Consider the following 24,569-nt stretch of genomic DNA (forward strand, 5'->3'; position numbering starts at 1 on the left):
CCAAGGACGGCCTGCGGCTCTGCGTCATCTCGCCGGAACCCGTCAGCCATCAACCGTCTCACCACCACATTTCCTGCAAAATTGTGCTTCTCCCCTAAGCGTCCTTAAAAAGGCACCACCAGACGAGTATGGAAATTATAAGGTAATTCCATGACGATTCTCCCTACCCTCCCGATATCGCCGCCTTGGATTATCACGACGACGTCGGCCTACTTCTTCCCTACATCATGAACACTGCGGTGGTAGCACTTCAACATGAATACTCGCCCCATCATCGATGAGTCCTCAGGACCAATAGCGTTGTCTGCCTCCTTTAACAACGATGCAAGCTGTTTCGCTGTCGGCCTTGACACAGGCTTCTGTGGTACGTAGGAAAGACCCTCGAGATGTTGAATGGCCCGCGAGTGTTCACATTTTCTCCAGTGTTCAACTCAGACCCATGCGAACTCAAAGCTTCCAGAGGTATTCATCCATCTACGTCCTTCCCGCTTCTATCCATAATCTAAGACACGTCGTAGATCTAAATGCTGGCATCGGAGCGGCTGAAATGCTTGGTCGGTACAACTATCTGGCCCTGGTAGGAGGTGGAAAGAATCCAAGATGGCCACAAACAAAAGTATACACTGGAAAGTCTTGAACGCACGAAGAGTAGTGGTCTGATACTTGTGGCAGGTAATGATCTGGGACGACGCCAAACAAAAGGTAGCCATCACACTCGAGCTGAAGACGGCCGTCCTTCGAGTCCGCCTGACCAAGTCGTGGATTGCTATTGCTATCCAAAACAGCATCCACCTGTATAAATTCTCCTCGCCTCCAGAAAAGACCGCCGTCTTCGAGACCGCGGACAACCCACTGGGGGTATGTTGTCTAGGTTCCAGACTCGTGGCATTCCCAGGTCGATCGCCAGGGAAAGTTCAGCTAGTTGAACTTGGATCGGGGAATGTGAGCATCATTCCAGCACATACGTCGGCCTTGCGTGCGATGGATCTCAGCGCCGATGGCCAACTTTTGGCGACCGCCAGTGAAACAGGGACTTTGATCCGTGTGTTTTCGACGTCAAACTGCACAAAAGTTGCTGAGCTTCGTCGCGGAGTCGATCCAGCCTACATCTTTAGCCTCGCCATATCTCCCAACTCGAGCATGCTGGCCGTCACGTCCGACAAGTCCACTCTACACATATTTGACCTCCCGAATTCCTCACCCTCTCAGCCGATCAGCCCCACGAGTCCGTCTCGCCGATCTCAATCTCCACACGTCAACGCCGACGAAGAAGTCACCACGAACCAGAAATGGGGCTTCTTATCCAAGATCCCTCTCCTGCCTCGTGTCTTCTCGGACATATATTCATTTGCCTCGACGCATTTTGAAATGGGCGATGAAAGCGGTGGACTCAACGGAACCTCACTCTCATATCTTCCCGCCCTCGGATCCCTTCCAATTCGACCACAAAAGGGCATACTAGGCTGGATTGACGATTCAACCCTGATTTGCATCGGTACAGGTCGCGACGCACGATGGGAACGGTTCAGAGTTGGGGAACGGCCCGGCATTGCGGACGAGGGTCAGCGAGCTGTCTGGAGAGATGGCTGGAGGAAGTACTTGGGTAGCTGAGACGACGATCGCAGTGGCGAACGAGACCAATCGAAGCAAACGACGCACACTCAACTTTTGGTCACGGTTGGTTTTCAAACTACGACCAAAGAAGTCCACGGGAACGTCAACGACCTAAAAGTCGTTGGGTGCAGGTGCCTGCTTCTCTAGAGCCCCAAGACTCACTAGGCTTCGGAGTAACGTCGGGACAAACTCCTGCGTCTTTTGAACGAGATACTATATGTCTGAAGAGAACAGATCCCATTGAATTTGGAACCACGACACAAGGTCGCAGATCGAATGACGAATACGAGATAGAGCAAATTGAAGCTATACGGCAATGGCCAGCAAGAGCCGGAGTTGGAGTCGGGTGCTAGTCCTGGTCCATTTGGGGCAAATTTTCGCCTGAGTGCTGACCGCCGTCAACTCGACATTTTGGCAATTGAAAAACGTAAGAAGCATTCATGTTTAGAGAGGAAGTCTATCAGTGCAAAACGGAAGATTTGGAAGCTTTTGGCGCAAGAGAGAAAGGAGTCCCGGGAAACAGGGAGCAACAACGGCCGGTTGATACGGAGTTGAAACTTGAAAGTGGTCATCAAACAAAGAAAGCAAATGGTCGATAATTTAAATCATGCGTAATATCAAATCACGTCCATTTAAGCCCGCGTGTGCAGTGAAGCATTGGTACACAACAGCCAGCCCGTTGGCTCTGAAGAACTACCTACAAGAGTAAGCACTCTATGCAGGAACAAGCGCCATTGTGCCCTGCCCGACTCGATTCCATCCAGAGAGTCAAAGTATCGCGGTCCACACCACGCCAGACCGACCACCGCATTTGCCCAACGACAGGCCCAGCACCGGGGGACTCATACTTCTTACAACCCGCCAAACCCACGGCAAAAAAATAAAAATAAAAATAAAAATTAAAAACACGAGTCCAGCGCCAAAATGTTGATACGTCTTTTTGGTACGACCGGGAACGAACGCCTCATAGTGAGACTGGATTTTCACCCAAAAATGTAACAACGCCACTCCCCTTGGAACCGACCATCCAATGCTCCCTTCTGTTCACGTAGCCGCTGGTTGGTAAATTCATGTCCAGTCAGGGGCGAATCGGTAAGATGGGTGAGACGAATTATTCTTGATCCGACCCCTGCTTACTCGGAGAACGCCCCTAACTCATCGCCTTCTGGTACTGGAAATTTCCGAATCCTCCAGGCGTCATGCTTCCCATCATGCCATGAGCAGGTATGGGAGTATGTGAAGGTGCTCCTGCCATTCCGATGTTTCCAGTCTGAGGTGTCGTCGGTGTACCATTTTGGTTGTAAAAGGTGGCTCCATTCATATTGGGCGTGCTAAAATCCTTTGTCCCTGGACCCGTTCCCGTTGTCGGCATCTGCGCATTCAAGCCCCAAACTTGTGATCTATACTTGTCCTCCTCGATGGTTCCATTGAAGATCTTTTCCTTCATTTTGAAATACACTTGCCCAGTAAGCAAGGAATCCGAGCCAGCTTGATGGGCTTGGCCAATTCGCGCCACAGCGAGCTCTTCTGCGATATCTTGAAGGCCAGATTTGGTCATGATACGTTGCACCATCATCGCTGCTTCTTGAGTGAGGGGTTGTCCGCTGTTGACCTGTCCCTTGACGCCGGCATGTTTGAGAATGAATTTGATGTCGAACAGGGAGGGAAAAAATTTCTCCAAATACTCGTGGAATTGTACTTCATCCTCCGGTAGGGGTTTGCAAATCATGAGCTTCATGAGATAGCCAAAATCGTAACCAGAATGAAACGAAATCCAGTGTACATCAGGATCCAGGACCAGGCCTGAACTGATTAGGAGGGATCCAAAATCATCAGGGTCGATTCCGTGTTTAGCATGTCGATCAAAGTCAATCCCAGCTTTTGTGAGCATTTGTGTTGATTCTCGGGCGTACATGTCCGTTTCGAGGGAAAATCGGAAGTTGAATTGCCAGGTGCAAGGAGTTGGTAACATGTTGGGATGAAATTGGGATTTCGGTGGCGAGATGGCATCGGGTGGAGGAAGGCTGCCGTCAGGCTTAAAGAGGGTGATTCCAAGCTGGATCATCTTGAGCAAGTCGACGTTACATCGTAAAGTTTGATAATGGTAGTCAGCCTTGGTGGTGAATTGGCCGATGGGTCTCGCGACAATGCCAGGGAATTCGGTGTCCTTAGTGCGTGGGGTCAGTGCAAAGAGGATCAAAACAGGGACGAGACGTACGTACCATTGCGATGTATGGGTACGTGTCAACCAGCTGCCTCAACGTCGCCATCTCTTCTTTCAAATTATGTTTCCAGACGTTTCGAATCCTTGCATCGTCTTTATTCTCGAGAGGGCCACCCAAGCCGTCATAGTTCTGGTGAGCCTGTACTGGACCTCCCCTCGGGAACCCCATTTGTGCTAATTGGCCAGGAAGAAGACCACTGTCCAGCATACTCCGATCAAAGCCATTGTTCAAATTGCCAGCCAAAGCGAAGGGACTTGCGTTGGAAGGCCCTGCGGCCCCGAACGACGGTGTACCGAGATGAGTGGGAGGTGGAAGGGCGCCATGTTGGTGAGAGGAAGCGTGTGTTGGAAGATGATTTTGTTGAATGTGATAAGGTCCATTCAAGGACTGATTGCCATAACGAGGAGGCGCCATTATGGAGGAAGAGAGTATTCACCGTAGTATCGTAAAAGTAATGAATCAAATGTGTTCATTGCGGAGACAAGATAGCAACAGAAATCAGACATGGACTGTTGTCGGCTCCATTTGATTGAACCTCATCCTTTCCTTCACCACACAGGCGGTTTCCGGGAGTTCATTGTGGAAGAAGAGCAATTGCGCAGTAGGAAATTGCGAGACAATCCAGCCCACGAAAGACGGCCAGAAGTCGATTTGCAGGCACATCGCGATTACAGTGAAGCACTTGGCGGCAAGGTGCAGCGAAGCTTGACCACGCAGTCTTGGCTCAAGCTTCGTCCTCAAGACATCATCCGGTTGTTCTGGAACAGTGAATCTTTTGTACTGCGTACACATATCTTCAGGAAAGAGTCTAGGTGCCCTTTGAATACGGGTCTGTGGTGTGTGCTGGTGAGCTCTGAGCCCCACCTATTTGCATTTTCGACCATCCTCCGTCCTCCACGACAAAATGCCTCCTTCCAACAACCCTACGGGGTTTAATATGAAGACCTTCACCGATGCTGCAACAAGCAAGCAATGGCGTGCAAAAGACCCTTGGGCGAGATCGTAAGGGGCCTATTGAAGATTTTCCAAGCTCAACAAATTCTGACAATCTCCAGTGAGGCATGGCGATACACTGGTCCATTCACGAGATGGAATCGATTCAAGGGAGCTTTCCCAGGATTTGGAATTGCCGCAGTTGCATTCACTGGCTACGTTGTTTTTGAGGCTCTATTTATGAAGGATTCACATGGCCATGGAGAAGGACATCACTGATCGGGGACGAGATACCACAAAACACACACAACTGCTCACGACCAAGTGCTGGAGTGAACCAGAGAAACCTCAGAGAAACCTTAAAGAAGACCAAGCGTTGCCAAAAGCAATTGACATTGTACTTATGAAAAAGAGCCGCATGTAAATAATACAACTCCCCCCCCCCCCCCCACCAAAAAGGAGGTGAAAAGTGTGCCAAACCTCGGAGCGCATTATCGGACTCAGACATGTCATTGAACCAGCCTCCATGTCCTGCAGCCTCGTGAGCCTTGCATGGTAGCGTCAGTTCGGAAAAGCTTCGCTTGACGACGAGATACTCATTTTCCACCGGTCCATCGGTCCGGGGTGTGGAGGGGGACATTTGGGTTGAGAGGAGTCAAATCAGAAGGACAGAAGTGGAGTTGGACAGAATCTCTGCAATCCCATGTGAATGTGATCAATGCGATCCATCAGCATCTCGCCACTCGTTCGGGAGCTCTGATAGTAGGGGTGATAGTAGTGGTGATTCCGCTGAGGATTGATGCTCGCGGTAACCTTCTCTTTTCGAACGGGGCAGTCCAGATTGGCTCGTTCGCACTGCATCAGCCATATATCCGAGACGTGGAGAGAGAGTCTAAACCGTAAAAAGGAAAAATTGCCATGCTATGGAACTGGATGCGAAAAGGAGGAAAGCGACCACGATGCGGACGAGTCCTTCTAGCCCTCCGCACCCTTATCATTGGTTCCTCTTATCGTTCGTTAACTGTATTCAGCGTGCAATGCAAATGGACAATGTACGACACGCTCCCGGTTCCAGCATCAGGCCATATACTGTTGGTGCCGCCATGGCAAAGTATTGCCCTTTTCATCTTTTTTGAGGAGGACAAATTTTCCTCTACCTACATATATGCCTATGCTTCCCTCCACTTCGTCTCGTTGTCTTACTTCAGCGCATACTCCCTTCTCCCACCTTACGAGAGCACATTGATCATCCGATTCTGTCAACATGGTTCTCGAGCGTGTCAAGCAGTTCACACAGCAGGTCTCCAACACTGTTGCTCCTGTTCACCCATTCGACCCTCTCTCTTCTCTCGAGATTGAGACCACTGTGTCTATTCTGCGGGCCAAATACGGTAAACTGTACTACAATGCCGTTACTCTTCTTGAGCCTCCAAAGGCCCCGATGATGAAATGGTTGGCTGCTCCTGAAAGCACTCCCAGACCGCATCGTATCGCCGATGTCGTGGCCATCTCCACCGACGGAAAGGTGTTCGACGGCCATGTCGACCTCACAGAACGGAAGATCCTTAAATGGGAGGAAACTCCCGGCGTTCAACCCTTGATCACCATGGAAGACCTTCAAGTGGTCGAGCACGTGTGCCGCAAAGATCCTGGAGTCATCGAGCAATGCGGTCTGATTGGCATTCCTCCAGAGGAAATGCACAAGGTCTATTGCGATCCCTGGACTATCGGCTATGATGAGAGATTCGGCAATTCCGTCAGACTCCAGCAGGCTCTGATGTACTATCGACCCCATGTCGATGATTCTCAATATTCATATCCTCTGGATTTTTGCCCCATTTATGACGCAAATCTGCAGAAAATCATCCATATCGATGTTCCCAAGGTTCGACGACCAATCAGCAAGGCTCCCCCGAACAATTATACCGTTCAATCCATCGAAGACATGGGTGGCTACAGAACCGACCTTAAGCCCATCAATATTACACAGCCAGAAGGTGTGAGCTTCAAGGTCAACGGCCGCGTCATTGAATGGCAAAATTGGTCTGTCCATGTCGGCTTCAACTATAGAGAGGGCATTGTCCTTCACAACATCACCTATTTTGACAAGGCTGAAAACAAAGCCCGACCCATTTTCTACAGACTCTCCCTTGCCGAAATGGTGGTTCCATACGGAAACCCCGAACATCCTCATCAACGCAAGCACGCTTTTGACCTTGGTGAATACGGTGGCGGCTACATGACCAACTCTCTCAGCCTGGGCTGTGATTGCAAGGGCAGCATCCATTACATGGACGGCGAATTCGTCAACAAGGCCGGCGCCGCCCAAACCATCAAGAACGCAATCTGCATTCACGAAGAAGACAATGGCATCCTCTTCAAGCACACCGATTTCCGGGACGATTCGGTCATTGTTACCCGGGCCCGGAAACTCATTATCAGCCATATCTTCACTGCCGCCAACTACGAATACTGCGTCTACTGGATCTTCCACCAAGATGGTACCATCCAACTCGAAATCAAGCTTACAGGGATCCTCAACACTTACGCCATGAACCCTGGTGAGGACACCGAAGGCTGGGGCACGGAAGTCTACCCTGGGGTTAATGCCCACAATCATCAACATTTGTTCTGTCTTCGAATCGATCCTAACATTGACGGACCTAACAATACGGTCTTTCAAGTCGATGCCACCCAGGGCGCTGGTGAAGTTGGCTCGGAAGAAAACTTTTACGGCAACGCCTTCTATGCGAAGAAGACCAAGTACACCAACCCCATCGAAGCCATGGCCGACTACAACGGCTCCAGCTCTCGAACCTGGGACATGTGCAACGAGAACAAGCTAAACCCTCACTCTCACAAGCCAGTTTCCTACAAGCTGGTAAGCCGTGAAGTTCCAGCCTTGTTGCCCAAGGAGAACTCTCTGGTCTGGAAACGTGCCGGTTTCTCCCGCCATGCCATCCACGTCACAAAGTGTAAAGTTTTATCCCCCCCCCAACCTCTCTCGTCCCCGAAACCCAACAGCTAACTCATCACACAGACTCCGACGACCAAATCCACCCTGCTGGTCGCCATGTACCCCAAACCTCGGGTGAGCCTTCCATGGGTCTCCCTCAATGGATCGCCGCAAATCCACAAGAAAAGATCAACGATACCGACATCGTGCTCTGGCACACCTTTGGCATCACCCACTTCCCATCCCCAGAAGACTACCCGGTCATGCCTGCCGAGCCCATGACGCTGCTCCTTCGACCGAGAAACTTCTTCATCCGTAATCCAGCCCTCGATGTGCCTCCTAGTTACGCCCGGACTCCCAGCCAGGTCGCCGCTGGCAAGACTGGATGCAGCGGCTGCAAGGACAAGACCAGCGTGCAGGTGTAAAAAAGGTTCCATGTATCAAAGTCAAGTCCCGTGGTGATGATGGATGGATGGATGGATGTCTCATGCTTTGATGGTTTATGTCAACGCAAATTGTCCTTCCCAACCTATCCACAAAGAGTTTTATGATGTGTATGGTGATGGTTATGTAAGCAACAACATCCCCCTTTTTATTAAAAAAAAAAATTTCCATGCGGATAATATTTTCTCTATCGTCTACTATATAACTAGTATTTACGTCTGTGTAGCAGGAAAAGCAAAAAATTCTTGTTGATTTGTTGAGTCAGATTGTAGTCGAATCAGACTCTTAACATATTCGGATTCCATCTTTCCTTCTTGTAGGCTTCTTTTATTGTAGGGTCTTCAATTAGACACGGAGATGATTATCTGTACATGTGTCAGACTGACATCATGACCATGTTTCCTGCTTATATTTCCCTTCCTTTTCCAGCCTTGCGAGGTACATCTCGGCACTGTTGGCAGTTTCAATTGGACTGTCTTCGTCTTCATTTGTCTCGTCCGCGTCCTTGTCCTTGTTTCTGGCCTCCGACAATTCCGTCGCTCTTTTCCGCCCCTGACTCACAAGCGCATCGATCAGCGCCTGCCGCACGGCTTTTGGCATCGGGCCCGCCGATCCGCAGATGATGACCTCGGCATGCCTCTCGCGCAAGAAGTCCCAGATCAGCTCGCTGTGCTCGCGGATTCGGTCTTGGACGTAGATTTTGGAATTTTGGTCGCGGGAGAAAGCGGTGATGACTTTGAGAGAGCTGGTGTCAGACCGATTGTCGGCGGATTGACCAAGCGCAGCGTTGAGACCGACCCATTCATCGCGGAAGAAGTAGTCGGCCTTTTCGCTGCGGCAGCCGAAGACAAGTACAGTTTTGCCTGAGGGTTGATTGTGGGAGGCTTTCTCATGGATGAGTGCTCGAAGCGGTGCAATGCCCGTACCGGCACCGATCAGGACGCGGTGTTTGTGCGATATGTCGGAAGCGAGTTTTGAAAAGCGCCCTTCCGTCTTCAACGAGACTTGCAGTGTGGTTCCGACACGGAGCTGTGCTAGGTATCTCGTACACACGCCTTCTCTGATCCGCTTGATGACGGTTCTATACTTGACGATGGCAACGAGCAGTTCGAAGATAGTGGAACCGTCTTTCGCGTACTTTAGGGCGCCCCCGCTGGCGATGCTGAATTGTCGAGGCCTCAGAAGTGGGAATATATTCGTGACTTCCTCCCAGGGGAGATGTACCGAGTCGAATTCCTGGAGGGTCTCTAATATACTGCGCCTCGGACGCGTCGCGTAGTCGTAATATTCGTCGAGGTATTGCGGGTCGGTGAATTCGAGAAGGCGTTCTTTGTGCATGGAGTCGTCGGTGTACCTTGCGATTGCGGCGAAGAAGGAGCGGCGAGGGATCGCGTTGATGTCGAGATATTCGGTCAGGAGAATTCGGAGCGTGAGATCTTCTCGAGAGAAGATGGGATTGGCTGCGAAATGAGCCGAGTTTTTGTTTGAGGGAGGACGAGTCGAGACAAGACGGATAGGTGTGTCGGCCACCAGATGCCAATTCATGCGAGCGAGTAGAGACTCCACGTCTGTTGGCATGTTTTGGGGAGAGATGGCGATCGCGTCGCCGGGCATGTACTCGATCCTTCGAGACGTTTTCAGACTCATGAATCTAACGTCTTGCCAATGGTCAGACGGTGTTACGCGTTGATTCGTTTGCAACACCACCGGAAAAGAGCCTGGAGATGGCAGTGCCGCAGTAGGTGAAGGATGAATGCGGTCGACGGAGTGAATGTCGCTCTGGACACACCTTTGTTCCAGGCGCCACTTGCTTGGAAGAGGGACATCGTCGGCAATGGGACCCTGGCCTTCAGGAATTGGGAAAGCCGTCAAGATCGTTTCTCGGAACCGCTGGAGCCACTCCAGAAAAGCACCATCCGTTCCATCGTCGCCTTGTTCATCGGCTTCGCATGGTTCGAGGATACAGGTGGCACCTAGTTGCCGCAGTCTTTTGTCCAATTTCCTGGCTGCCCAGTTGAACCTGAGGTATGAACTGTCACCGAGTCCAACAACAGCATAATCGACGCCTGCGAGTGTGGTAGGTGAGAGCTTCCTGCGAAGAAGACTGGTCCAAAATGGGCGAGCATTTTCGGGGAAATCGCCCTGACCGGTGGTGGAGACGACGAAGACCGTGAAAGCATATAGGCGCAGATGGCTGTGATTAACAGCGTCTAATCCAACGACATCTGTGGAGAAATGAATACGCTCCAGACAGCGACTGATTTCTGCAGCGATGTCTTGGGAGGTGCCAGTCTCGGTTCCGTAGAGGACGAGAACAGACCGCTGACGGACGCGGTCTTGTTCGTTGGTCTCCATCATCGAGAATCGATCTCGACGCGGGCATCCTGCAATGATACCGGCGGCAGCTGGTTAACGGTGCCCCTGAGAAGAAAGCGATAGGTTTTCCCTTTTACATTCCAACGCAGGTTGCAGGGAAATTTCCCGCCGAATTTGGCGGTCAGTGCCGCCGCTTTGGAAGGGTTTTCTTCCTTCGATGCCAAGATCGCTACCCTTGTCCCTTTCTTTCTTATGTACTACGCAACCATCACTAGGGACCAGAAACAGTCTCCCTTCAGCAGTAAGGGATCCGCCCAATCCTTCGAAATCGATGGATGCCTTTAACTGCACTATCCTGACCACGACGCCTCGAGCATCGAGAGACGGTCCCTCTAGATTTCCTCACTACCGTAGAGAGCGTTGTCCGACCTTCACAAAATCGACTCGAATCGCGTCCCATCTCTCATTTCCTCTTATGCATTCCAGCGACTCTACCCAACTTTGATTTCTAGACCTGACGCTAGAAGACTTATCATTTTGCTTTCTATGAGGAATTCCTCCCTCGACCTTTCTGTCCTACTTGTCAGTGACGACTTCGCATCATCTACTAGTAGTAAAAGGAAGAAGTTGGGGAAAGGGGGATCTTCCTGAAGACAGCATGGCTATACAACCTCTCAACCAGAGGCCAGGAGCTCAATATTCAACCGAGCATTATCGACAACATCGTCGACAACTCGCTGAGAAGGGTACTGAAGAAATCACATGCAGACTCTACGAAAGAAAATATTTGGGGAGTGATGAAGAAATGGACACGATAAGGGCGTGTACTATATAAGATCTATCGAGGGGAGACATTGCTAATAGCACGACCAGTCATTGTAATTTTCTAGGAGAAGACAGGCCTCGTTTTCCTGTACGCGCCACCAAAGAAGATATCATGACCCTCCTCAAGTGGATATTAGACGTTTATCCAAGAGTTCGGAAAAGAAGCACTTTGGATGAATACTGGAGAGTGTGGTGTATGTTGTACCGAAAGTCGGTCGGGAAGAGTTTGCATGCTAAAGTCATGGAAGAGGTCCGCGATGTAAGAATAAAGATGTGTTCATTCTTCCGCAGCAATGACTAATCTGTGGTAGTACATTGACGGATGCTTGACTATTGAGTATAATCTTGATACATCCGTGCGGGAAAAGCCAGTCTTTTCCTCCATCATCTCTGGGTTCTGGATACATCGGTCTTTCCGGACGAACGACAATGACGAAATGGAACTAGAGTGGGAAGATATCAAGACTCTCTGCTATGATGATGTGACACTTTTGATGCTTTCGAATCCTGAAGGAAAGCGAGATCTTCTCGCGATGGAGGTAACTCTAAAGTATACTGAGGTTCCAAATGGGCTCCAGTAGAAGATGTCCAGTGAAAGGGATCCCAAAATTATGCTCCCTTCAATATCATGTCACCCCCAATGGGGATTCCAGTAAATGTGTCCAGTGGAATGGGTCCCAATATTATGTTCCCTCCAGTATTAACGGGGGATCAATATTGACGGGGACTCGATATTGATACGGACTTAAAGATTGACGGTCTCGATGTAGGAGGTACATACAGGGGTTCCCGAAACCGCCCTCCCCTTGTGGACACATTTGCAACTTTCTCTCGGAAGAGGCTAAAGAAATTAGTAGACCACGCTTTTCTGAATCCGATGTAGCCTATCTTAAGTAGCTACGAATCATCAGCGAGTTAATTCTACCGCTGCAATTCTAATAACTTAGTAGCTCAAAATTCAAAAATTATTTTGCCATATCCCCACTGTAGCCAAACGCTATCGTAGCATTCGCATTGAGATCAGGCAAGTCTTCCATAACTCCTTCTACTGCACGTTGTTGATATATTGCTCGCATTAAGAAGGGTCTCTATTAAGGTATAAGATATCGAGGCCAGCGCCATACACTATCCCCGGCCCTACCTGGCCACATGGTCCACGGATTGGATCCGATGGCGGTAGTCTTTTGTCAAACTTCTTGTGCAACTTGAGATGAAGGAGTGCTCTGTTCTCTATCTACTTGTCGAGGTGCTGAGGCTCCTTTTATAGACACACGAATGCTACATCGTTGCATCTGTAACGTCGTCGTCTACGGAAACCTCTCGTCAATGTTTCTATGGCGGGGTATACGACATCTTTCATCAAATCCGATCAATGGATCATCTCGATATCGAGGCTCCTTTGTTAACGCTTGGTTACGAACCGTCCCGAGTGTGATCAGTAAAGGGCTTGTCTGAGATGGTCCACAGACTGGATCCGATGGCGGTAGTCTTTCATCGGATCCAATCCACGGACCATGCCGACATCGAGGCTCGTTCGTTCACGCTCGGTTACGAGCCATCTCGAACGTGATTGGCCAGCACGTCGCTCTTGGCGTCGCCACACAACGCCAAGCCCTAACCAGGCGATTCCAAAATTTTTTTTTTTTTTAAAAAAAAAAAATTCAGGTTCATATTTTATACAGCCAAAATCTGCTTCAAAATCGTGGTTGACCTATCAAGGACGTAACCGAGTGGTAAAACACTCGGCTTGCAGTCGAACCGATAGAATTGAGGGGCCTTACTAGTGTTCGATCATAGGTAAGGTAAGAGGGTTGTCCGGCCTAGCTTTCTAGGTGCCCTAGATGGGTAAACGTAATGCTCCAGCCAGTGATTGTTGATGATGTCGTCTTGTTCATATGTTGGGAGGGTCACTGATTCAAACTCTTCTGCAGTTGAACTCGTCTGGCTGAAGCTTTCACTGGCTGCGGCGCCCCATCTATAAGTTCGTTAGAGATGGACTATAGGAGGGGGGCTTTTTTTTTTTTGTTTGCGTGTATGTGAACCATCTGCCTTATAGAGTCCACATAACCATTCGACGGCTTTAGGCGCATACCAGAGGCTCTTGAGACATACACGACCGTTTAATCCCTTTAAGCTACTCGCAAAAACGGTGTGTACTCTCTTTTACCGTCGTTACGAGAGTACTCCCCTTACGATGCCGGCCTATATCGTAACAAAGATCCTTCTCAATGCGAGAAAGACTTATGGAAGACTTACGAGGTGGTAAAAATTGAGCTGCTGGTCCTAATGCTCCGCGTTACTCGTCAGGTGACTAGGCTTTCTTGGCTTGTGAAGAAGCATCAACAACCACGGCCACGGAAGACCAAAACTGCCTCAGCCTCGCCCGCGAACTTCGCAACCACATATATGAGCTGCTCTTAGTGGATCAAGAACCTGTTGATCGCTGGACCTACACTTTCTTTCTGATAAGTCCTATCTACGCCGTTTAAGGCCGACGCGGCCGTCTTACTCTCGAAGCTGATCTCTAACCTCCAAAAAATAGGGCTCAGCTAACGCTGCCGTACGTCGCCGACCAGCGCCGGGAGCTGGCGATCGCCTGCATACTATTCACGGATGCTAAAGAGCACACACGATGACTACCTCGAACCCGACCAACTCGGCCTGGAGGGGCAAGTTGCCGTTCGAGGATACGGCCCTGGCCGTCACCGATACCGGCGGTCCCGGCATTCCTGTGGTCTACTTCAACGGCCAGTTCACGACCCAGTTTCACTGGAAGAAAGTCATCGCCGAACTGGGGACGACGGAGTGGCGACATATCACCTACGACGAGCGGGCCCGCGGCAAGTCGAAGCGTTCGGCGGACTATTCCTTTGAGGCAGCCGTCCGAGATGTCGACGCCGTTCTCGCGGGTAGGGGTGTGATGATGACGGACCGAGTGCTGGTGGTGGGCTGGTCGTACGGGGCGTACGTGGCGGCGCACTGGGCCAGCCGGAACCCAGACCATTGCCTGGGCGCGGTTCTGGTCGACGGCGCGTACCCGTACGACTGGCTTGACGAGGCCATGGAGAAGCGGCTCCGGAAGCGGTTCCGGCGGCTGAACTGGTTCATGCCGCTGTTGCGCCCGACGGGCCTGACCCCGCGTATGACCGCCGAGCAGCAGGCGAATAGCAATATCGAGCTCGGCGTTATCTCTCGCGAGCGAGAGCTAGGTCCTGTGTTAGACCGCATTACCGTCCCAGTGCGCTACGTGGTTTCCTCGGTCCGCGGCGACGAGGAAGAACGGTGTCGCCTCAGTATCGATGCGGTGGCCACCCGTAACCCGAACATCCAGGTCGGCGCCAAAGTCCCTAGCAATCACAGCGCGATCCTGTGCAAGGACTCCCCCGCGGTAGTCGTGGCTATTCGCGAAGTCACCGCCCTCGGCCGCGGGGGGAGCTGAAGACGTATCTCGTAGCGCAGGTTTAGCTCGAAGCATATGGAAGGGCAATGGTGGTTTTGGCGGCGGGACAGTCCATAATGTAGCGTTCGATACTCCCAGTTTATATCTTCTAACTAGCATAAGCACTACCTCATGGGATATATCGTCCAATTTAAATACAATGCTAGCTACACTCGAATACCGATACGCACATCAAGTTTCATGGCGGAGACAGTCGGAGAGATATCTGCAGCGCCTGAATTTGGAAAGATCGCTACTAATGCAGAAGCGTTTTGACTTTGCCGGTCTCAACCTCGTCTTGACCCTTCATGTCTCGTCCGAAAGGGGTACTTTTATAGCGAATGATGGCGGCTACTTACAAGGCGTCTGCAGCTTCACAGACTGTCGAACCCATGATTGTCTTGTCCTTGCTGGGCTGAGAAGATAGGTAACTTCTGAAAAGACAGGCTAGATGTCATCGGCTATCGCTGTTTTATTCTACTGTTAAGGCAGGTGGCATTCATCCCTCCTCTGAGCACCATTGCTATTCGCCCATGCTAGCCTATTTTGGGCCTTTTGAACGCGTATTTCTGGGCTCAATCTTGGGCCCGTAGTCGGAGCATCTGACAAGGAAACTTCGCTGTTGGGCAAATGAGGCAATGCTTGCTGGTCAAGACCCGGGAACACCAGTGGCTATCGGAACGTCAAGCCTTTCTTTCAGTCCTTTAATTTCATGCGAGCGAATTCTGGGAGATTTTGCCACACATCGAATCTGCAGTTCATCTCCTGGAGCGTGGCCTAGTTCAATTCCGGACACCAACGGTATGGGAGACATTTGCTGGAATCTCAGGAGCTTCAGGAGAAGATGTCGTCGTTTCTTATGAGATTGAATCTGCCGCAAGGACCACGAATATGAAGCCTTTCGACGGCAGTTTCACGAAATCGAGGAACATCTCACCAAAGGAAACGAAATGAAGAGGAGAAGACTCCAGTTCTGCAAAGAGATTGAAATTACTCTCCTATACTGAGAGAGGTTTCGGACCAAAACTGCATTCCTTTTCTTATTTCCCTCCATAGTGTTCGAGGCTAAAGATCCACGAAAGTCAGGGCACTGAGAAATCGGACGAATTTGAGCTGAAAACCAGAGCTACGGTTTGCAACTGATCAGAGTGAGTATCCAAATTCCAACGATAGATGAGATGGGCCATCACTCACGTAATGGAGGGGATACTAATTCGATACAGTATGTCATGTCATGAAGTCAAATTTCATCATTTTTTCCTCAATTCATTTCATTTCATTGACGATTTTGCTTCTGCTCAGGAAATTGACCAAACGAACAAAGAAGACTCGGCTCGTATGTCTTGGGTATCTTCTGCCGTTTCCCTCCCTTAAAGTGGAAGCGCAAGAATTCCTAGCACTTTGGATAAGAACGGGCTCTTTGCATGCTCCACTTCCCACCTTTCTTTCGATCTTGCGGAAGAAAAATATTTCACGTGCATATGTGACAACGCTCGAGATCCAGTCCGCATCAAAAGTACCCACCCTCCTCATCACCTCCACCACGACCAAAGGCAAACCCGTCGTCATCATCTGCTTCGCCCGTATCAAAGTAATTCTCCGCGTTGTAATCATCGCCCTCGCCGTCATCGGACTCCTCAAACTCCGAATCCACGGGCTCATCGTCGTCCCCAGACCCGTCATCGTCATCTTCACTCGCATTGTCATCATTGTTCTGCTCATCGTGGTCTCCGTGGAAATGCTCGTCGTCATCGTCATCATCATCTTCGCCATCCGAGTCATTATTGGCTGTCTTTTTCCTCCTGTCCCTAGGATGCGTTCGCCGACGCACTTCTTCGTCGTTGTCAGAAAATGCGTCTTCGGCGTCTAAACCGCGCTTTTCGCGTGACTTTCTTTTCGAAGACGCTTCTTCGCGACGTCGCTTCGCTTTCGCTACTCGCGCCCCATTGCGGGAACGTCGGGAGCCCGAGAGCAGAGGATCTGAGCCATCAGTGTCGTTGTCTGAGTTCGCGGCTTTGCCCTCGTCATCCTCGTCCTCGTCATCATCGATTACGAGTTCGCGCCTTCGTTTCAGACTCTTGCGCGGCGTATTGGTTGCGATGTCGATATCGATTTCGGAGGATTTCCAAAGTGGGTTTTTACGATCGGGATCGAGGAGAGGCCAGAGTTCGTGGGGGAAGAATCGCAATGCTATTTATGTCGTGAACATTCCGTGTCAGTCTTGTGTCCAAATCTCTTTTCCCTCTCACGTCATTTCACCCTTGGTGACCGTGGTTGGTTTGTGTCGAGTTTGACATGACATACCGTATTCCCGGCCGCACAGGTCCGGAACCGCTCGTTTCTTCTGGTGGTATTTTGCAGTGTACTTGTCTTGGTCGTTGAATGGGTCGAAGCCCGCGCGCTTGGAAACTTTGCCCTTCTCATCTACGACGCTGCTGGGGTCGAGGATGGAGTAGTATGGTCCATCGCGCGCTCGAGAGCGGAAGCTCAGATAATGCTTGACGATGGAGGCTTCGGGGGCAGAGACAGGTCGAGGGACAGGCAGTTCGATCGGCTGCGTCGCATGTTCTCGTGTTAGCAGAATGGTTCTCCCTTTTTGATTCCGGAAATGCTTGAGAGAGTGTGCGAGATTACCGGAAATTGTTCTTCAGGTTTATTTGAGATCGGTGTCGAGGCATTGTCTTCCTCGTCATCCCAGGACAAGTCAGGGCCGCGTTTCCCGCTGCCTTGTCCGCGGCGTGGCATTTTGATGGCGGTCTCGTAATGAAGAGCAAAGAGATACGACTGTTACCAAAATTCTCGTGCCATTGCGTGATCTCTGGCTGGCAGGGATCTGGAGATATTGGATGCGATGAATTCGTTTCGTCGAAGAGAACTAACAGCGAAGATAGCTACATTGAATGAGTGAACTCATACCAGAAAATCTGCGGCAAAATTTTGTGAAGGAGTTGGGGGTGGGGAAGACACTTGGCGTGGGTCATCCTTTGGTCAAGACTTCGGCGAGGCTGGCGAAGGAGACCCTCTTTCTCAACAACCCCATTGGAAGAGCTTTTGACCTTTATCACTATTTTCCTTCAACTGATCGTCATACGACATACGACCCTTGTCCTATCCGAGCTTTCCTTCTCTTTCGTCGTCGCCCTACCCTTTGCCCTATGCCCTTTCTCGGATGACGCCCAAGCTCTTTGGATGCATATGATTGCATACCCTGGGGGTTCTCAGACTCTGTCGCCTACTCCGATACCTGCAATATGCTACAAGATAGCTCTAACAAGGTTTGATCCCATTGTCCTTCCTTTAGGCTACAAGTTATCAATTTTTTTTCCAGTCTGAGATATTGGTGGATGATCCTGGATAACGCGACGGTGAAAATTACGCGCGATCATATTGAAACTGACTAGATGATTCCGCGCTCGACAACACGCATTCGAGAACGAAATGCCAGCATCAACCATATTGAATTTGCTCTCCTTGTCCCTGCAGTAGCTTCAGGATCGCCGTATGGACGGTGTACAACCCTTTTCACTCATTTTGCGGTACTGAATGATGTATATAAACCAGATAGATGTCCTGGAGCTACTGGGAGAGCCTCGAATACAATCAAATTGACATCAGCGTGATGGACATGATGGACGCACTCGGCTCTCCTCAGCCTGGCGGCCGCAGTGTACAGTCGTTTCAATTGCTCCTTCCACCTTAGATACACGCAGAAAAGGTATAGTTCATATGTCCATCGAGGACGAATGATTTGATTGTCAAGAAACTGGTCAAGCAACCGTCGCGTTCGTTTGCGCTCAAGTGCGGCTACCCAGAGCTTTTCACGCGTTTGTATCGGCCTCCTTTCTCCGTAGCAGATAGGTGATATCTGTACCTAAAAGAAAGATAAACTGATAGGGGAAAATACTCTAACAGCTCTAGGCCCTATTAGCATTGTTGTACTTCAAGGCCATCTATTCGAGCAGCTATAGGGCGGCAACCTTTGAAAGCAAAAGTCCCGAGTTTTGCAACCGTCGAAAGACTCCTTCGGGGTCATAATTGACGCTTGTTTGGCGCAAGAACTTCAAATTCTCCGCGCCATAGCCCTGCACGGTGATTGAGTATAGGATGCGTCATTCATGAAATGAAAGTCTAGCAACAACCCACGCTTCTGGGCGGTAGCGTGGATCGATGAGATCAACTCTCGCGCCTGTGAGCAAGCTAGCTCATCATCTGTGTCATCTGTCCATTGACTGGAAATAGCCAACCCTGGGTTACTGATGTTAGCTGATGCACAGCATGCGTGGGTAGAACTCCATGCTGAAACTTACATGACTGGTTTTTTGGGGGAATGTTCATGCAATTTCCTCCAGAGAGCTTTCCTTTCTCGACGGCAGGCGCGCCAATTGGCTGGAAAGTGAACACCATGTTAGTCGAAGGCATTGTGTGAATGCCTGCCAGAACACTGTGCAATTCGGCGTAGAGCTCTGTGTTTGGCAAAACGGTTGCGGTTCCGCTTGCTCTTCTGCAAGAACATCCGACAGACTCTGATTAGCCACTCAGGGCTCCATGTGTCGGAAAAAAACAACTCACCTAGCAGCTCCTTGCATATTTATTGGGTGCCGACAGTTTCAGGCACTGGAACTGCCATTGGTTTTATACCATCAAAGGCATGAAACACTGCCGGAAACTCCGTCCCTTGTACAACATGCCAGCCACAAAAAAACTCTGTACCGACAGTTAAATAGAAACCTATACGGTCGTCCTCGTCCATGGCCTGCTGGACCTCGATAGCCGCCTTTACGACCCGATCTTTATCCTCCACGCTGTACATCTTGGTTGAGTACCACACTTGATACTCTGGATTCGTGTAGAGATCGAATCTGGTCACAATTCCTGAGACCTGTCAACATGGTCTGCTCCAGAATCATTTGACCATCCTTACCAAAGTTTGCTCCCCCACCCTTCAGAGCGCGGAAGAGATCTGAGTTCTCATTTTCATTTGCTTGTACGATTCTTGAGTTGGCCAGAACAACCTACGCTATGTAAGTGGATTGTGGAGCGGGTCGCGAGGATAACAAAGGAGTCCCACCTCCATGTTCTTGACATGATCGCAGACCATACCCCAGGCATTCGAGAAATGCGACATCCCTCCTGCAAATCAGAGTCAGTATCTATCTAGTTGATTCTGTAAGAAAACTTATGAGACATACCGCCAATAATAAGTCCGCCAACCCCTACTCCAACCACTCGACCGCCAACAACCGTCAATTTGTTCTTCTCCAACTCACCGTAGACCTGGTCCCACTTCGCTCGAGGGCCCAGAGAGACAAAGTCCTTGTCTTTGGATAAGGTGATCTGATTGAGAGACCCTAAATCCAACAAGACTCCAGAATCTCCAACGCTGGCAAAACCGGGGTTCGAGTTGTGGCCGCCGCTCCGAACTGCAAACATCGATTTCGTAAAAGTCAAAATCTTCAGGGCCAAGGCTAATTCGACAGTATCTTGGACCTGAACAATGCAAGCAGCCGGAAGCCAGCATGTCGTTGACCGGGTTCAAGGAATCATTAGCCAACCACGATCCCAAGCTCCTGGAAGTGCGAGAACTTGAAGGCATTACCAATTCTCCTGCTGCTCCTCTTTGTACGTAGATACCCTTGGCATAACCGCACGACTCCCAAAGAGCATTTCAAACGCTTTACATGCCATTACCACGGAATCGGCTGGCTTCGTTCCATCAAGGCACGGCTCTATCGCATTCAGCGCGACAGAAATGTTCTGGATAGCATCCCGATGCCGAGACTTGATATCACCGGAGACAGATCGAGGTAGCGTGTCGATGACACTCCGCAGAGTGCTGGCCAATTTTGCCATGACAATAGATCCGCACCTAAGCAGAGAGTGGGTATAATCAGAGGTAACGAAAACGCCAGGAATGCAGCATACATGTAAGCATTCAAATAGTTTTTCATGATGACCAGAGCCTCGCTTTCTACTGCCATTTGCCTGAATAATACCAGATCGAATGGCGCCGTTGCAACACTCGACCGCCCAACGAGCTGATCGACTGTTTCTTGTTTCTATAAAAGCCAATCAGCCTCTACAACTCCTACACCCATCGCAAATAAGGCCAGCCGCGCCGCCTAATAAGCACTACCCAATCGACTCTAAAGGGCTTTTGCGGCTACCATTAATTCGTGTACGGGGTAACTATTCCGTGTATCGGATCATTGTTATTCCATGTGCTGGGAATGACCTCAGAATCCCCTGTGGCAACGGTGGCACGTCACAGGGTAAGTTGTTGACCCAAATCCTTTTGCTCGTTGTTTATTTGAACTATCCCTCGATATGCCCACATAAAGTCGCGAAAAAGGAGAAAAATTTAGTATAATCTCACCAAAATGTCATACTTGCGAAGACTTTGGTCGGCGGTTATTAGGTCCAACAACGCAAGAGCAAACTAAATTGTCGAGTACTTCGACCTCGCTGCCTCCGCCTGTGGCCACTCAGCCGGTCGCTGTTACTTCTTTAAGAGAGGTAACCATGGAGGGTGTGAGGATAGCCTCGTCGGGTCTTAGTACAACCTTGCCGACTGTGCAAAACAACACCCATTCGACAGCTGGTCTCGGGCAATAACACCACGCTATTGAAGTCTCTGACGATGTAACAACTCCGCAGGAAGATGTTGTTGATGGTGTACTACCTGATTCCCAAGTTTCACTGGGCGGAATACAGGACTGGTTGAACGATGGGGCGCCATAGTTAGAGAAGAATTGATCCATGTTTCCGCTCGTGTCGCGGGAAACACAACTCACCATGTCTCCACCGCGCATCGCTGCAATGAGTTGACTTATTACAGACAGCATCTTAGCATCAGGAAGTGCCTATCAATAGTCAGGCAGCGTAGGCAACGCAGGCAACGCCGCGATACACGGCGCAGAGTCCGGGGCGTAGTCGGCAGAGACATGTCAGGAAGCAACAGCCGGAAGATGAATCGTGGTACTAGATTCCTATGCAATACAGTAGATTGTACATTCGAAGACCAAAAGTGAGAGGTCCATTGCTGTAAAAAGCACTAAACTTGACTCGCACCTCTTCACAAAAGAAATACTGTCTACTAGTGGCCGGAATAGTATGGGTCTGGCCAATCAGAGGCTGCACACGGAATAACGTAAATTGCCAGTACGTGGAATAGTTACTCTCCGTACACGGATTAATGGTAGCGGCTTTTGCGGGGAGCGAGCGCTTTCAGCTGGGTTTAAAATATTGCAGGCTTGTTTAGAGCATATTGCTGAGGAATGCTTGGTTAGATTTTATGATCGTAGGTGTAAAAACCAACGTGAACCGGTCTTCCTTCATCTCTCGATAGAGGGGGCCGATCTTGGCATCGAGAGAAGAAACCCTCCCAAGACGACAGCACTGACCGCCAAATTCGGCGGGAAATTTCCCTGCAACCTGCGTTGTACGCCAACCGTAATTTGCGAGGTCGGATTCTAGCCTCCATTCATTCTCCTCTCCTAATACTTCATCATGCCCAGTCGCTCAGAGGTCGCCTACTTTGGCGCTGGTCCTGCTCCTCTCCCAACCCCCGTCATCGAGGCTGGAGCTAAAGCATTCGTCAACTTTGACAACACCGGTTTGTCTTTAGCTGAGATCTCCCATCGCTCAACAACGGCGAACAAGGTCCTCGCGGATGCCAAAGAAGCATTGGCAACACTCTATGACATCCCGACAGACGAGTACGAGATCATCTTCATGCAAGCGGGCGGAACAGGGGAATTCAGTGCCGCCTTGCAGAACCTAGTGGGTACCTGGATCGAGAAACGCCGGAGGAAAGCTGTTGCGGAACTAGGGGAGGATAAGGACGCCGAGGTCCTCGAACGTGTAAAGCGAGAGATCGAGGCAGAGTTGAAGGTCGACTATCTCGTCACAGGGACTTGGTCGCTCAAAGCCAGCCAGGAAGCAACGCGGTTAATTGGGGCGAAGTATGTCAATGTCGCTCTCGATGCACGGAAGAGCAATAACGGCAAGTTTGGGAAAATCCCACCTGAGAGCGAGTGGAACCTGACTCCCAAGGGGAGTGCTTTCACATACATGTGCGATAACGAGACGGTCGACGGTGTCGAGTACCCCGGCTTCCCCAAATCTTTGGAGGACGACGAGAGGGTCGTGGTGGCCGACATGTCGAGCAACTTCCTCAGTCGAAAAGTCCATGTCAAGAAGTATGGCGTCATCTTTGTAAGGGCCGATCACTCCCCATTGACATCTTGTGGCCATGCTGATACTGATTTTTTCTCCAGGGTGGCGCTCAAAAGAATCTCGGCATTACAGGTATCACGGTGGTGATCATCCGCAAGTCCCTGCTCAGCCTCGTCCCACCTCCTACCTTCCTTCACGCCTTGTCTCCTGTTCTCCCGACCTCGGGTTGTCTGCCACCGATCATGTTCTCTTTCGCCGCCATCGCCGCCAACAACAGCCTCTACAATACCCTGCCAATCTTCAATCTCTACGTTGCCACGCTCGTCCTCCAGAGCCTCGTCTCCATGCATGGATCCAGGAAAGTCTCAGGCCAGGAGGAAGTTGTGAACCAAAAGGCCAAATTGCTGTATGACACGCTCGACGCATATCCGGACACATACCATGTCGTCCCGGACAAGAGCATCAGGAGCAGAATGAATGTTTGCTTCCGGATTGTCTCGAAGGCAGGGGCCGATCCTGATGAAGCCAAAGAGAAAGCTTTCCTGGCTGGAGCTGAGAAGCGCGGATTACTCGGTCTCAAGGGCCATAGATCAGTCGGTGGTATTCGAGCGAGTAATTACAACGCCGTGCCGTTGGAGAATGTACAGAAATTGGCAGATTGGTTGGTTGAGTCTGCGAAGCGGTGAAAGTTTTCAATACACAGATAGACGGTTCTGTGCATTTAACTTCAACATTAAAGAAAACTTGGTAGGAAAAGTAGGGTACCGTCGTGGTATTCAATGACCAGATGCTTAAAGAAAATATCTCAGCCATGATAGAATTGGAGCTTCACTGTTACACAAGCTTCAAAAAAAAAAAAAAAGTTTGATTCATACGACCAGGCAGGAAAAAGAATCCGAATTTGTGCTATCGAAAACTAAGCTATCGGGGGCCCAAACAAGTCCCAGTGCTGGAGGTTCAGCTGACGGAACAGGTTTTCCCTATGCGAACAACGAACATGCACGAGTGCTGCTCACAGAGCTCTTTTCATCAACGGAACAAAGCTTGACTATCATAGCTCGTTGGTGTCGATTTTTGAAACTGATGAACATCCATGAGCTGCCGTGGCCTCGTTGCCAACGTGTCCAGCTTGGCTGATAAAGCCTGCCAGTGTTGATTTTGAATCCGAATGTGGATGAGGTGTCGTTGTTCTTTGCTGATGGATAACATCTGGCTGGCCGGTGCTGCTGATGTTGAAATTTTGACATTGAATGTAGGCTGCACCGTTATCAATTCGAAGAGTCTGGGTGCCGGAGCCTGTTATTGCTGATTTCGGAAAATTGGTTATTCGCCAGCGGTCATTTGCTTGCTTGCTTTGACAATGGCAACAGCGTCTGGCTGCGGAAGCCTGTGATGCTGAATTTGAGACTGAAGAGTCACAAGCCGTCATTCCATTCTTACTCAAGGACAAGTGTGGGCTGTCGGGGCCTCTGTCTTCCGTGGCCTGTGGTCCCTCCTCCGCCTTGTTTCGGTATCATTCATAGACTTGTGCTTCAGTGTGTAGTGGGCCAGGCAGGGATGTTCTGTTGTGGGCATGTCAGAATATTTACAGACAACAGACAGGAAGAATACTTACTTGTGCGGTCGAGGTCGCCAATTGCCA

The 24,569-nt window shown here is 50.2% G+C and overlaps 10 protein-coding genes across 10 annotated transcripts; 6 read left to right on the top strand and 4 right to left on the bottom strand.

Annotated features, from left to right (window-relative positions):
- Positions 1-255: 255 nt before the first annotated feature.
- Z518_01282 (uncharacterized protein) lies at positions 256-1,611 on the top strand (the record flags this gene model as incomplete). Its single annotated transcript, XM_013421883.1, has 4 exons — positions 256-364; positions 424-462; positions 519-616; positions 673-1,611. The coding sequence occupies 4 exons, from the start codon at positions 256-258 to the stop codon at positions 1,609-1,611; spliced, it is 1,185 nt and encodes a 394-aa protein (XP_013277337.1).
- Positions 1,612-2,764: 1,153 nt separating this feature from the next.
- On the bottom strand, positions 2,765-4,253 carry Z518_01283 (uncharacterized protein; the record flags this gene model as incomplete). The annotated part of the gene is made up of 2 exons (XM_013421884.1): positions 2,765-3,781; positions 3,837-4,253. The coding sequence occupies 2 exons, from the start codon at positions 4,251-4,253 to the stop codon at positions 2,765-2,767; spliced, it is 1,434 nt and encodes a 477-aa protein (XP_013277338.1).
- Positions 4,254-4,743: 490 nt separating this feature from the next.
- Positions 4,744-5,051, top strand: Z518_01284 (uncharacterized protein; the record flags this gene model as incomplete). Its single annotated transcript, XM_013421885.1, has 2 exons — positions 4,744-4,841; positions 4,895-5,051. 2 exons carry the CDS (start codon positions 4,744-4,746, stop codon positions 5,049-5,051), a joined length of 255 nt encoding a protein of 84 aa, XP_013277339.1.
- A 985-nt stretch (positions 5,052-6,036) lies between these two features.
- On the top strand, positions 6,037-8,153 carry Z518_01285 (uncharacterized protein; the record flags this gene model as incomplete). The annotated part of the gene is made up of 2 exons (XM_013421886.1): positions 6,037-7,747; positions 7,813-8,153. 2 exons carry the CDS (start codon positions 6,037-6,039, stop codon positions 8,151-8,153), a joined length of 2,052 nt encoding a protein of 683 aa, XP_013277340.1.
- Positions 8,154-8,559: 406 nt separating this feature from the next.
- Positions 8,560-10,527, bottom strand: Z518_01286 (uncharacterized protein; the record flags this gene model as incomplete). Its single annotated transcript, XM_013421887.1, has 1 exon — positions 8,560-10,527. The coding sequence occupies one exon, from the start codon at positions 10,525-10,527 to the stop codon at positions 8,560-8,562; it is 1,968 nt and encodes a 655-aa protein (XP_013277341.1).
- Positions 10,528-11,425: 898 nt separating this feature from the next.
- Z518_01287 (uncharacterized protein) lies at positions 11,426-11,894 on the top strand (the record flags this gene model as incomplete). The annotated part of the gene is made up of 2 exons (XM_013421888.1): positions 11,426-11,572; positions 11,625-11,894. The coding sequence occupies 2 exons, from the start codon at positions 11,426-11,428 to the stop codon at positions 11,892-11,894; spliced, it is 417 nt and encodes a 138-aa protein (XP_013277342.1).
- Positions 11,895-13,945: 2,051 nt separating this feature from the next.
- Z518_01288 (uncharacterized protein) lies at positions 13,946-14,752 on the top strand (the record flags this gene model as incomplete). The annotated part of the gene is made up of 1 exon (XM_013421889.1): positions 13,946-14,752. The coding sequence occupies one exon, from the start codon at positions 13,946-13,948 to the stop codon at positions 14,750-14,752; it is 807 nt and encodes a 268-aa protein (XP_013277343.1).
- A 1,510-nt stretch (positions 14,753-16,262) lies between these two features.
- Positions 16,263-17,497, bottom strand: Z518_01289 (uncharacterized protein; the record flags this gene model as incomplete). The annotated part of the gene is made up of 3 exons (XM_013421890.1): positions 16,263-16,942; positions 17,057-17,306; positions 17,387-17,497. 3 exons carry the CDS (start codon positions 17,495-17,497, stop codon positions 16,263-16,265), a joined length of 1,041 nt encoding a protein of 346 aa, XP_013277344.1.
- A 1,843-nt stretch (positions 17,498-19,340) lies between these two features.
- Z518_01290 (uncharacterized protein) lies at positions 19,341-20,182 on the bottom strand (the record flags this gene model as incomplete). Its single annotated transcript, XM_013421891.1, has 4 exons — positions 19,341-19,624; positions 19,674-19,764; positions 19,821-19,882; positions 19,942-20,182. 4 exons carry the CDS (start codon positions 20,180-20,182, stop codon positions 19,341-19,343), a joined length of 678 nt encoding a protein of 225 aa, XP_013277345.1.
- A 2,076-nt stretch (positions 20,183-22,258) lies between these two features.
- On the top strand, positions 22,259-23,613 carry Z518_01291 (phosphoserine transaminase; the record flags this gene model as incomplete). Its single annotated transcript, XM_013421892.1, has 2 exons — positions 22,259-22,966; positions 23,029-23,613. 2 exons carry the CDS (start codon positions 22,259-22,261, stop codon positions 23,611-23,613), a joined length of 1,293 nt encoding a protein of 430 aa, XP_013277346.1.
- Between the last annotated feature and the right edge of the window lie 956 nt (positions 23,614-24,569).

The sequence above is a fragment of the Rhinocladiella mackenziei genome (genome assembly GCF_000835555.1).
Source record: "Rhinocladiella mackenziei CBS 650.93 unplaced genomic scaffold supercont1.1, whole genome shotgun sequence".
Taxonomy (NCBI): Eukaryota; Fungi; Ascomycota; class Eurotiomycetes; order Chaetothyriales; family Herpotrichiellaceae; genus Rhinocladiella; species Rhinocladiella mackenziei.